The following is a 13,011-nucleotide window of genomic DNA, read 5'->3' on the forward strand; positions in this document are numbered from 1 at the left end:
GGAGAAGGTCGCCCCCAAGCAGCACAAGTCTGGATAAGGTATTGCGCTCACCATAGCTGCAGCAAACAGAATGGGAAAAAAACAGGAGGGATTAAAACCATGTGCACTCAGGTGTCTCCTGCTAATTGCGGTCATGTGGGTCTCACCAGGAGGAGTGCAAAACACGGAGAAAAGAGAGAAACAAAATGTGGCTCAGGGAAGAAACAGAGTGCTGCACATCACACCTATGGCTGATACTAGTGCCGCTTGGCTAAATAAAAAACACATCAGAATTTTGTGTATGAATTGATCAAGCCATACTGCCCCATGTACCTCGTGCCGGTATCTGATACACATGGGTCCCTACACTAAGTACACACCGTGCCAGTCAGTGGCCACCAACCCCGCAGGCGCGCACAGCCAGGTAACGGGGGCCATGGGACGGCCCTGCGACCCCCATGCCACAGGACCAGACCCAAAAACACCACACCAGAACCCGGCCAGCACCGCCGGCGGAGAAGGTCGCCCCCAAGCAGCACAAGTCTGGATAAGGTATTGCGCTCACCATAGCTGCAGCAAACAGAATGGGAAAAAAACAGGAGGGATTAAAACCATGTGCACTCAGGTGTCTCCTGCTAATTGCGGTCATGTGGGTCTCACCAGGAGGAGTGCAAAACACGGAGAAAAGAGAGAAACAAAATGTGGCTCAGGGAAGAAACAGAGTGCTGCACATCACACCTATGGCTGATACTAGTGCCGCTTGGCTAAATAAAAAACACATCAGAATTTTGTGTATGAATTGATCAAGCCATACTGCCCCATGTACCTCGTGCCGGTATCTGATACACATGGGTCCCTACACTAAGTACACACCGTGCCAGTCAGTGGCCACCAACCCCGCAGGCGCGCACAGCCAGGTAACGGGGGCCATGGGACGGCCCTGCGACCCCCATGCCACAGGACCAGACCCAAAAACACCACACCAGAACCATTACTGTCATACAGAGACTTGTTGGCCTCACTGCAAGTGTAAAGCACAAACATCCAGTAAGCCTCAGAAAACATAACTACATACCTGACAATGGGAAATTAAAGTTCTGTCTGATTTCTATACTTACCCACAGCTACTCATAACACAAGGATTACAGAAACCTTTACTAGCACATCTTCTAATAAAGATTTGTAATTTAGTACTTCTAACAAATACAATATATAAATAGATATAGTACAACATATAACACAATTATATTATTATTATTACTACAACATAACACAATTATATTATTATTACTACTAAAAATACAAAAATAATAATAATAATAATAATAATAATATTATTATTAATAATAATAATAATAATAATAATAATCAATACAATAATTAGAATGTTTTCTACTCACTTCAGTAACTGGATCTGGTTGCTGTATCCTGTGCTCTCCTCTATTATGGTTTTTAGGAGAAGTTTCTCTCTGTTAATATAAAGACAATACAGTTGGACAGCAAACTTACAAGTGCATTAATAAAAACACTGTAGCCTACACTCTTATTTTCCTAAAGTTCATCATGTTAAAGAGCCACATCCTACAATAAACTTTAGACAGCATGTGGGGAGGCACCTGGCAAGTTCTAAAGCTGCTTGCCAAAGGGTGGAACAGTTGCATTAGCAATCCAATCCCCTGAGCTGCGTCTCTCTACGCTTAACTGTGGAGAGAACGTGGGATGGCATCATGCAGTGACTCTTTAAACCAGGGCACCATTCTTTTTGAGCCCATCTAAAATCTGTAGCGTATGGCAAGTTAAAGGAGAACTCTGGGCTGGGGTGATTTTTGGCAGAGTGCTGGGGAGGATGAAAGTAGTAACATGCTCTCACTTTCCCTGCTCCAATGCCGGTGTTGGTATCCTGCAGCTCCGGTCTCAGCCGCTTCTGGGTCTGAGTGGGGACCTGGGACATGATGTGTTAGGCCCGCTCAGCCAGTCAGCGACCTAGACAGGACCCCGCTACCCAGAAGCTGGGACCAGGAGACCAGAGCTGTGGGATACCGTTACCACTGCTGGAGTGGGGGAGGTGAGAGCATGTTACTTCTTTTATCCTCCCCAGCACGCTGCCAAAAATCATCCCAGCCCAGAGCAGAAAGATTTTTATTCCTCTTATGGGAGAAGTTGCAAACTACCCCAAATAATGCATCCTGAATAGAGATGAGCGAACCGGGTTCGAGTCCATCCAAACCCAAACGTTCGGCATTTGATTAGTGGTGACTTCTAAACTTGGATAAAGCCCTAAGGCTATGTGGAAAACATGGATATAGTCAATGGCTGTATCCATGTTTTCCAGACAACCTTAGAGCTTTATCCAAGTTCAGCAGCCCCAGCTAATCAAATGCTAAACGTTTGGGTTCGGATGGACTCGAACCCGAACCCGGTTCGCTCATCTCTAATCCTGAATAATCACTTTGCTTAGTCTATACACTCCCTGAAGAAACTATACTATATAGATTTTGTATTTACATCATTCAACTATTAAGTTAATTGAAAAACAAGAGTTAGACTTTGACATAAAAGGGGCCACCCTGTTATTTCCCTATTTATGTTCCAATACTCTCAACCGAGTGGGACTTAAAGAGAACCAATCATGGCCGAAATTAAAAAAATTTTTTTTTGCTAATTAGCTGTACATTTAAATTTTATTAATATTTGCAAATACACTTAATTATTTTTTTAACTGTATTTTTTAGATATACACACTTTACTTTCCTGTCTCGCGCCGGCTCTTTTCAAAAGAGCCGGCGCGAGACAGGAAGCTCCCGTCATGCAGAGTGGCAGCAATGCCGGGGGCGCCACCATATTGATGACGTCACTGTGCGTTCCACCGCTGGAACGCAAGTGACTAAATTAAGATGGCGGCGCCCGGCAGCGGACAAAAGGATTGGGTAAAGTATAAGATACAGACTGCAAAGGCAGTCTGTATCTTCATAAATAGACAAAATGAAGATACAGACTGCCTTTGCAGTCTGTATCTTATACTTTACCTCATCCTCTTGTTCCGTACAGCAAGGCCGGCCGCCGCCATCTTGAATATGTCACTTGCGTTCCAGCGGTGGAACGCAAAGTGACGTCATCAAGATGGCGACACCGGCCTTGCTCCACCGGAACAAGTGGATTAGGTAAAGTATAAGATACAGCCTGCAAATGCAGTCTGTATCTTCATAAATAGACTTCATAAAGATACAGACTGCATTTGCAGTCTGTATCTTATACTTTACCTACTCCTTTGTTCCGGTGCAGTAATGCCGGGGCGCCGCCATCTTGATGACGTCACGCTGGAACGCACGTGCGTTCCAGCGTGACGTCATCAAGATGGCGGCACCCCGGCATTACTACACCGAAGAAGAGGATTAGGTAAAGAATAAGATACAGACTGCAAAGGCAGTCTGTATCTTCAGGAATAGACTTAGGGAGAGAGGACCTTTAATAATAGGGACAGTGATTTTTAGGTGATAGGTTCTCTTTAAGGGGCTACATATCAGGGTGGTTTGGTGATCTCCCCACTGGGAGGCACCCCCTTGGCAATAGGCTTCCCTCCCCTGCAGGGATATCTGGCTATTCCAGGTTCTCTTTAAGGGGCTACATATCAGGGTGGTTTGGTGATCTCCCCACTGGGAGGCACCCCCTTGGCAATAGGCTTCCCTCCCCTGCAGGGATATCTGGCTATTCCAGTGTTTTGAGACTCGTAACTGAGACTCCACAGACTTTTTTTTTGCATATTAAGTTAATTGGTATAGATTAATGTCAAATTATTGGAATAATGAAGGGGAATCCTCAGATTGTTCCCACAGTCACATTGCTCAAAGGCCATTGCTACCTAAAGACATTGGGGGACATTTATTAGGATGTGCCACACTTCCTCCCTGCCTTGATGCCCACCTAGTTTACCAGTATTTCCTGTAGCCCGGTAGAAGAAAAAAAAAATGGTTCAAAAATGGCATTGAGGAAAAAAAAAAACTTTTGAAAGTTGGAGATTTCACCTGTAATTTTTTTTTTTATTATTATTATGAGGCTCATAATGTGCTTCAATATAGAGTGACAAAGTTTCTAACATCTCTCACCTTTCATGATGTTCCTGTTGATCAGCAAAGTCATTTTTCAGCCTGTCCAAATCACTCTGTAGCAGTGAGATATTTGTCTGTGTCTCCAGTAGGGTCCGTTTCAAGTCTGCATTTTCCTAAAAAAAAAAAAAACACTTCTGGGTTTTGATATGGTGACACTGCTATTCAGATGGCTTTTACGGTCTACAGTGAGTCCAAGAAGTATTTGATCCCTTGCTGATTTTCTTTGTTTGTCCACTAATAAAGACTATCTTTCAGCACTTTTAATGATAGATATATTCTAACATGGAGAGACAGAATATCAAGAAAAAAAATCCAGAATATAATTTTTAAGAATATATTTTCATTAATTTGTAGTTCAATGAGGAAAATAAGTATTTGATCCCTCTTGCCAAACACACTCAATACTTAGTGGCAAAGCCTTTGTTTGCAAGCACAGCAATGAGATGTTTGTTGTAGTTAACCACAAGTTTAGCACACACACCAGGGGGAATTTTGGCCCACTCTTCTTTGCAGATTCTCTCTAAATCATGAAGGTTGGTGGGCTGTCGCTTGGCAACTCTGACCTTCAGCTCCCTCCATAGATTTTCGATCGGATTGAGGTCTGGCGACTGGCTGGGCCACTCCATGACCTTAATGTGATTTTTCTTGAGCCAATCCTTTGTTGCCTTTGCTGTATGTTTAGGGTCGTTACCATGTTGGAAGACCCAACCACGGCCCATTTTCAGAACCCTGGCAGAGGGGAGGAGGTTGTCCCTCAGGATTGTGCGGTACATGGCTCCATCCATCTTCCCAGTGATGCGGTGAAGTAGCCCTGTACCCTTGGCAGAGAAACACCCCCAAAACATTATGCTTCCACCTCAATGCTTGACGGTGGGCACAGTGTTCTTGGGGTCATAGGCAGCATTTTTCTTCCTCCACACATGGCGGGTGGAGTTGAGGCCAAAAAGTTAAATTTTGGTCTCATCTGACCACAAAACCTTCTCCCAATAACTTGGTTCATCTTTCAAATGATCATTGGCATACTTGAGGCACGCCTCCACATGTGCTCTCTTCAGCAGGGGTACCTTTGGGGCACTGCAGGATGTGAATCCATTGTTGCGCAAAGTGTTGCCAATTGTTTCCTTGCAAACTGTGGTCCCAGCTGCCTTCAGGTCATTTGCTAACTCCTGCCGAGTGGTTGCAGGACGATTTCTGACTGTTCTCAGCATCATTGCCACCCCACGAGGCGAAATCTTCTTTGGAGCACCGGACCGAGGTCTGTTGATTGTCATGTTATACTCTTTAAACTTTCTGATAATTGCACCAATAGTTGTTACTTTCACATCCAACACCTTACTAATCTTTTTGTAGCCCATTCCAGTTTTGTGAAGGTCAACAATTCTGACTCTGAGGTCCTGTGACAGCTCTTTGGTTTTACCCATGTTGGAGACTTGAAATCTGTGTGATCTGTCTGATTCTGTGGACAGTTGTTTTTCACACAAGTGATTAGTGAGAACAGGTGGCTTCAGGTCAGGTAACAAGTTGATTGGGAGTGTCTAACTGGTCTGTAAAAGCCAGAACTGCTAATGAATACTAAGGGATCAAATACTTATTTCACTCCATGAAATACAAATCAATTAATATATATTCCTTAGATTTATTTTCTGGATTTTCTTTTTAATATTCTGTCTCTCCATGTAAGAATACATCTACCATTAAAAGTATAGAATGATCATGTCTTTATTAGTGGGCAAACAAAGAAAATCAGCAAGGGATCAAATACTTCTTGGACTCACTGTATATGGCACAGCCATAAGGCACAGATTCAGATGTCTATGGGCAAGTTAAACGGAGGACATGAGGTGCTTATACAAAGATATATAGCCAGCAGAAATCAGTAGGCTTGGCTGACTTCCCTCTAATGTGTATGGGGGACCTTTAAAGGGGTTTTCTGATCTGCAGCCAATCACTGACATTGTATATAGCTGCAGGGAGTGATTGTCTGCAGCGTCTCGTGTTCAGTGTACGAATCTGTAGGTGGTGAGGCCCTTTTTAAGAAATACCATTACACCTACAGGATCTGTGGCATATCTAAGGCTGCAGAGATAGACATTAACTAAATGACTGAACTCAGCATTAAATAGGCATAATCGAATCTGCTGCAGATCTTGTGTGTGACTGTACCGTACATCAGGAATTAATATCATACTATAGAAAGCTAGGAACTAACACCGAACTGTGACATCATTTATCAAAATAAGGAATAGTACCCATACTCATAGTCTGTATCCGAATTTTAGCATGTGTTGAAAAATTTTGTAGGTTTTAAGCGAAATACAATGTATGCAAATACTTGAAAGACCTTTTCATTACTTCTGAGTGCAATTCCAACTCCCGGGACCCCCCCCCCCCCCCCCACTGATCATGAGAATGAAGGGGACACAGCAAAGGTATAGCAATGGATCATCAACACTGGTTTGTCCCTGCATTGTAGCCCCCAGCCATCTACGCCATGAAGTTAATGGAGCTGCTATAATTCCCTGCACATCCAGTGGGCTAGAAAGGTTACCATGATGTTATACCAGCGCTGCACGCCATTCATTCTCGTGATGTAAATGCAAAACAAACAATATTAAAATAGCACAGCAAGCTGTGCACTACAAAAGCTTTTAAAACTCAATTTTAATCCTGGGGACAAGCACAATGTGACGGATGGCATTCTGTATAGTTAGTACCATTATCCACAGAATGTAAACTTTGGAAAATTCTTACGGACCATAATTCAGTTCAACTTGCTTACCTGAGAAAGTTCATAGATTTGATTTTTAAGCCTAGCACTCTCCTCTCTGGTTTCTTGGGCTTTCTGTTCATCCTTGTGCTTTAGATAGTGAGAAAAAATAAACAACTAGTTAGTAACAGTTATACCAAAAATGCTAGGAAATTATAAAATTAAAATTTTACTACTGGTAAAATGATGGTAAAACTTACAAATAATCCCACATATGAATACCTATTTTCCTTCGTTTGAAAAAGATGCACCAGTTCTACATCTTTGTATATATGCGAGCAATAAAATCCTTGTTTATTCGCCATATACTCTGTGTAATAGGTAATGTTGGGCCAATAAACAAGAGACGTGAAGGGCCACATGAATGACACAACGATCGTTTGTGCAGCCCTGCCAGTCCAGTAACTGAACCATGTAATAGGCCGATTAGCTTAGTCTGCCCATCTAATACTACCCTAACTGCGAGTGTCTATCTCACCCTGTGGGGAACTTGTGTGAAACAGAACATACAGTTATTATTTGAGATGGTGATCCCATTGACAGCACAGAAGCACATGTAATTTCCAGCAAGGAAGTGTGGGGGGTATCACCATGAAATCACATGAACCAACTAAAGTAAGAGTTCCAGAATTTTTTAGACAGAAAAGAAAAACTAAATAAGGTAATAGTAGCAAAATTAATACCTTGGGTGCCTGGCTACACAAATAAAAGAAAGAATTATGAGGTGTTGCCCCTTATAGTATTATAACTACATACTATACTCTTATTTTCCTTGCAGTTGCTATACAAAACCGTAAACTTTTATCCCCAAGGATTCTTTAGGTTGATGCCTTTAAAGTTATTTATATATTTCAACCACATAAATCTCAAACAAAGAACTAAATTACATAATTAGAATGTGACATAGAGGTCCATTCACCATGAAATAGTTAGTACATCAGTTGAACATGATGCACGCATTTCTATGCAAGTGATATTCAGATAACTATGGATTAGACAAGGGTGTTCAGCTACATGTTAAATGTATCTTCCTATGAGAATCCTACCTTTGCCATCCTGGTTACCCTGCCTTGTAGCTCTGATATCTCAATCTTGTGTCTTCTTTGCATCTCTTGAACTGCAGCTTCAAGTCTCTGTTGCTCCTGATACAATACATGGAACGTTAGGACTGTGTTCTGATAGCAGCCAACAGCACAACATACATTCAAATCACAACTATAACAAATGCCTGCCCAGCAGCAAACTCCTGCCTTATCACTACTATGTCATATTATTAAGCTAACCCATGTGATCAATCGGGGAATTACAGATCCAATAGTAATACAACAACTATTCATTATGCCTATGCAAATGACAGGAAGCATGCCAAATTCAAAATGCCTTGCATTACTTCATCTGCATTTATTACTACGTCAACATTCCCACAGGGTGTATGCTAATGTACTAATAAATAGGCAAAATTACAAATTATGTAGCACTATACAACAAATAATAACAGTGATCTCATGGGGCGGACTCACCTCATGTTGTCAGTTAACCAGTTTGCTTATTTAACCCTAATGTAAGCCTCATATCTCTATTCTGTATTTCTAATGAACTCTGATATCATACAGCAATAAATATCCTCTACATCTATAATACACAGCAGGAAGCACACTTACTGGTGAGAAACTGTGTTGATTCACCTGCACAGATTTATAGAGAAGCCCATTTAGACCTAATACTTACACTGATCTCAATACGATTCAGTTGATTGTTGTCTATGGTCTGTTTTTTTTACATCTATGACCTAAAAACTGTATTATCCCTAGAAGATCCAGGCTCACTGCACAACTGACACTAAAACTTTACACGTGGTCAATGGGAATGACTGAGACAGCCATAGAAAACTGCAGATCTAGCCTATAAAGAAGGGGTGTTAAACTTGCCAAAGCTTTACCTGTCCAGGCATGTTGGGGATTGCAGCTTTGCAACAGCCAGAAGGCTGCAGTTTGACACCCCTGCTCTAAACCAAGGGTGGGCAAAGGTTTCTGGCTTGCCACAGTTTGTTTTCTATCACTGCTGTGACAGGCAGAGAACACAGCAAGCAGAATATGCTAAGAGTTATGCCAGCGATGTTTGTGGCATCATCCTTAAGGCATCTTTAAGGCAAAAGTTGGCTTCACCCATAAATGGAATCTGTTAGCTACAACTCCGGTTCCAAACTGCTGACACTGTTAGCTGCTATGACAGGGAGACACATGGTACCTTTAATATATCAGTCTGTGCTTCCAAACTATAGAAAAATGCTTATATTCTCTGGTATAAATAATCAAAGAGGTGTTTCCAATCCCGTGAGGTGCTTAAGGCTGTAACACCTCCTCGCTCCCCCTACTATGCCTAATTGATAGTCAGCTGTAAGCTAAGCTGGGCTTCCAAATCTTATTCCTGTGGTGTGCATATGAATTGTGCTTAAGTGAGAGAACTGGAAGCATGGCTCAGCTTTCAGCGGTCAATTAAACAGGAACTATCAGCAGGTTAGACAAAACTAACCTGCTGATAGCCAGCCAGCCAGCCCCCTACTGGGCAGTAGGTGCCGAGGATGAAGGTACATCCCTTACCTTAATCTTCAGCACCATTCATGTGCAGTTAGTTTTTTACTCCTCGGACCGGTAAGATCATTAGGAGCACTGCTCTGCTCCCATAGCACCGATCTGTCCCTGGCTGGCCCGCCCCTTCTAATGATAATCAATAGAACGGATCGGCACTATGGGGCCAAGCAGTGCTACTAACGGTCTTACCAAACTGTGGAGTAAATGACTAACTGCACAGGAACGGGGCTAAGGATGAAGGAAAGAGACATACCTTCATTCTCAGCGATTCCTGCATAATAGGGGGCTATGAAAGCACTGATGGCTACATAAAAAGGTACCATGTGTCTCCTTGCCCTAACCGCTTTCTAAACTGCTGACAATGTTAGACAGCAAATTGCAACTGACAGATTTACTATGTTACTATAATTTTAAACAAACCTTTAACATGTCAGAGACGTCAAAAGTTTGGATCAGTTGGGGTCTGGGTGTTCAGACTCCCACTGATCACTAGAAAGAGCCCAAGAAAAGCCATTGACCAAGTGCTTCTTTCCCTATATTACTTCTCTCCCTGTGCTGAGATGGATTCTATAATAGGTCTATGATGTCCTTTTCCTGCAGTAAGATCGTGAGTGAATCGCTCTTCAGGTCTGAACAGCAGGCACTGACTGATAAAAGCCTTGCACATTTTTATACCATTTGTATATCACAAATTTAGACATTTAGACAAAGTTGACTTAGTGGGAACTTCAGAACTATGGCAAAGTTCTGTTTTATTCCTTAAAGAAGTGAATTTTACTTCCCTCTGCCCCTATGCCCCCATCCACTGAACTGAAACACAATAGCTGTGTTAAGCTGCTGGAGCAGAACATGCTGTGTTTAGCTATTGGAGCATGGCAAAGATGCAGGAGTGCAAGAGATTCTGAATGGTTAGATGATCCTGAGTTGCAATACCACACACAGCCAATGAACAAAAGATGCACTGTTTAAACCCCTTTTTTTCTAATATTGTACAATTTCTCTAAGTGCTCTGTAGGGGATAAACACATAACTACTACTGGCAAACACTCCAGATGACAAGTACTCCATGGACAGTGTTTGGGTTCAGTCTTACCTCATCACGTATTTGACTTTCTACTTTTACTAAATGATGCTGCAAATCTTCTTCCAACTCGGCCATCTGTAAGGCTGTGGTCTCCTCAGTTCTACAATAGTTATGAAAATAGTTTACAATGTAGACACGTTATAACAGTATCACCTGGTAACAGAGAGCAAGAAAAGGTAGCACAAGTGGAGTGTTGTGTATCTTGCACGGCACACACACACACAGTATTTCCTGAAGGCAAACCGCGAAATCCCTGCATACATACATTGTTCTGGATCACTGAAATAACCTGAAGCATGTAAAGCAGTAGGCTTCAGCCAAGGTATCATAATACCTCACTCCTCCAGCTTCCTGAATTACTTCATGGATGAAAGGACAGCTTGCCACTTTGCATTAAGGAGTAAAAAAATACATCCTGAAATCACGGTTTATCAAGTTAAGCTTTGTTGAGGAATACAGAAGCAGTCTGCCCTCATGTCCTGGTTGCATGCTGGGCAGCAAACATTGTATCCTGTACAACAGACATGTGTCCCATTGTCAGATGCCCCCTGCAAATTCACTTACGGCCATGGTTACGGAAAGGGAAAGCAAAAGCTATAAGTGATTAAAACGACAGATGATTAAATATAACATTTCTTGGTTAGATCACTTAAAAGCTAACTGGAATAATATGATCATATTTTCCCACTTATCGCCAAACCATAAGACAGGTGATAAATGTCTGATCTATGGGACGACCTAGTGAATGTTAAAATGTAGTTCTGAGCCGCCCCCCCCCCATTCCCATTCAATGCACAACTTCCCTAAGAAAGCATGAGTGGACCAGCGCTCAAACATGTGACCTGTCAGCGCACTATAGACTTTGAATAGAGTGGCATTGAGCATCCTTAACCACTGCTTCATTCACACCTGTCCCCACTGCGGCACAGAAAGGGAGTTTAATAATCCTATTCTAATCATATGTTGGGATCCCAGGGGTGTGCCCCTTAGTGATCAGACATTTATCACATATCAATTATATGAAAACCCCTTTAAATAAACTGCTCCTGTGTATAGATATTGTAGTGTACCCTGTGTATGCTCACAATGTTCACCATTATATTGAACGATGGTGTAAAGCCACTAGTAGTGCACTGACTCTGGTTGCATAATAGAAGGAATTATGCTGCTGCCCACGGACTAGAAGATCCATGTGGCATACCTGAGCATGTGTGACCACCTGCTCTAGAGCACATCAGGTGCACTTTTAAGAGGGACTCCGGACTACACACACACACACACACACACACACACACACACACACAAAAAAAGGTGCATCAAAACAAGTATGTAAAAGCAGTGGCATTTTTTCAGTGATTATAAATGAAAACTTGCCACGTTTTGCCTAATATAACAAAATCATTGATGTTTATTAAAAACACTGATATCGGACTTAGATCCAGGTTCTTCCAAACAAACCTTTTCAGAATGGACTCCAGTTTCTCCATGTTTAGCCGCTGAGCACGCAAGTCGAAGGATATGTTCTCAATCAGTTTTTCATATTGTTCAAGGAGGCCAGGTATAGACACCCCCTGGATGTCGTGGTGGAGGCTCCATAGCTGCTCCCTTGTCTCGCTGCAAAGCAAACACATGAATTAGGATGGAAGAATGGCAACTCAAAAACTACCAGCGAAAACACAAAGGGGGGAGATCAAAAGGTGTAAAATTTAGACTGGTGCAAACTGCCCACAGCAACCAATCACAGCTCAGCTTCCAGCTCTGGTGAAAGGAAAGCTGAGCTGTGATTGGTTGCTGTGGCCAGTTTGCACCAGTCTAAAATTTTACACCTTTTGATAAATCTCCCCCAAACTTAGATGGTATTATACGCCCGATCGTCTGGCCAAAATGTTCCCTGACACATTAGCGGGGAGAGAGGTACAATCTTTCACATCCTACGGACGTGCCCAAAAATACAATCATTTTGGTCCTCTTATAGAACATTAATAGAAGTAGTGTTTCCCTGCCATATCCCCTGGTCCCCACAACTAGTTCTCCTATTCCTGGATCTAGACCTACTCCCTCTAAAATATAGGCCCCTTCTATGCCAACTCTTCCTTATCGGAAAACTAGCCCTTACAAAATATTGGAAATCCCCCACACTCCCTCCAATGAAGAAATAATAAATATGATAAACACTACTTACACCTATGAAAGGGTGATTGCAAGAGGAAAGATGACTTGTGACAAAAACATAAACAAATGGACCATGTGGTCGTCCTCCTCCCATTGCATCTCATTGACCTGCTAACTAATTCTCTAGACACAATCTATTAGAACCTTTTCAAACCACTTGATGGCCCTAACTATCAATAATACCAATAATACCTAACACTCAATTATATCAATTTACTGTACACTTACCATGACATGTGTAATACTCTATTAATGTGTACTGTACAGTTTGTTATATATGTACAAACTATTGAAAAAACTGAATAAAAATAT

At 42.1% G+C, this 13,011-nt stretch overlaps 1 protein-coding gene across 1 annotated transcript in view; it reads right to left on the reverse strand.

Annotated features, from left to right (window-relative positions):
- The window catches only part of LOC138801342 (ras and EF-hand domain-containing protein-like), a 38,235-nt gene that overhangs the window by 8,612 nt on the left and 16,612 nt on the right, over window positions 1–13,011 (reverse strand). The window contains exons 2-7 of the mRNA XM_069984068.1: window positions 11,986–12,141; window positions 10,537–10,627; window positions 7,899–7,994; window positions 6,865–6,942; window positions 4,083–4,198; window positions 1,380–1,448 (exon numbers count right to left, since the gene is read on the reverse strand). Coding sequence (XP_069840169.1) covers window positions 1,380–1,448; window positions 4,083–4,198; window positions 6,865–6,942; window positions 7,899–7,994; window positions 10,537–10,627; window positions 11,986–12,141 — 606 coding nt within the window. The remainder of the gene's footprint in view (window positions 1–1,379; window positions 1,449–4,082; window positions 4,199–6,864; window positions 6,943–7,898; window positions 7,995–10,536; window positions 10,628–11,985; window positions 12,142–13,011) is intronic.

This window comes from Dendropsophus ebraccatus, chromosome 1, assembly GCF_027789765.1.
Source record: "Dendropsophus ebraccatus isolate aDenEbr1 chromosome 1, aDenEbr1.pat, whole genome shotgun sequence".
Lineage (NCBI taxonomy): Eukaryota > Metazoa > Chordata > Amphibia > Anura > Hylidae > Dendropsophus > Dendropsophus ebraccatus.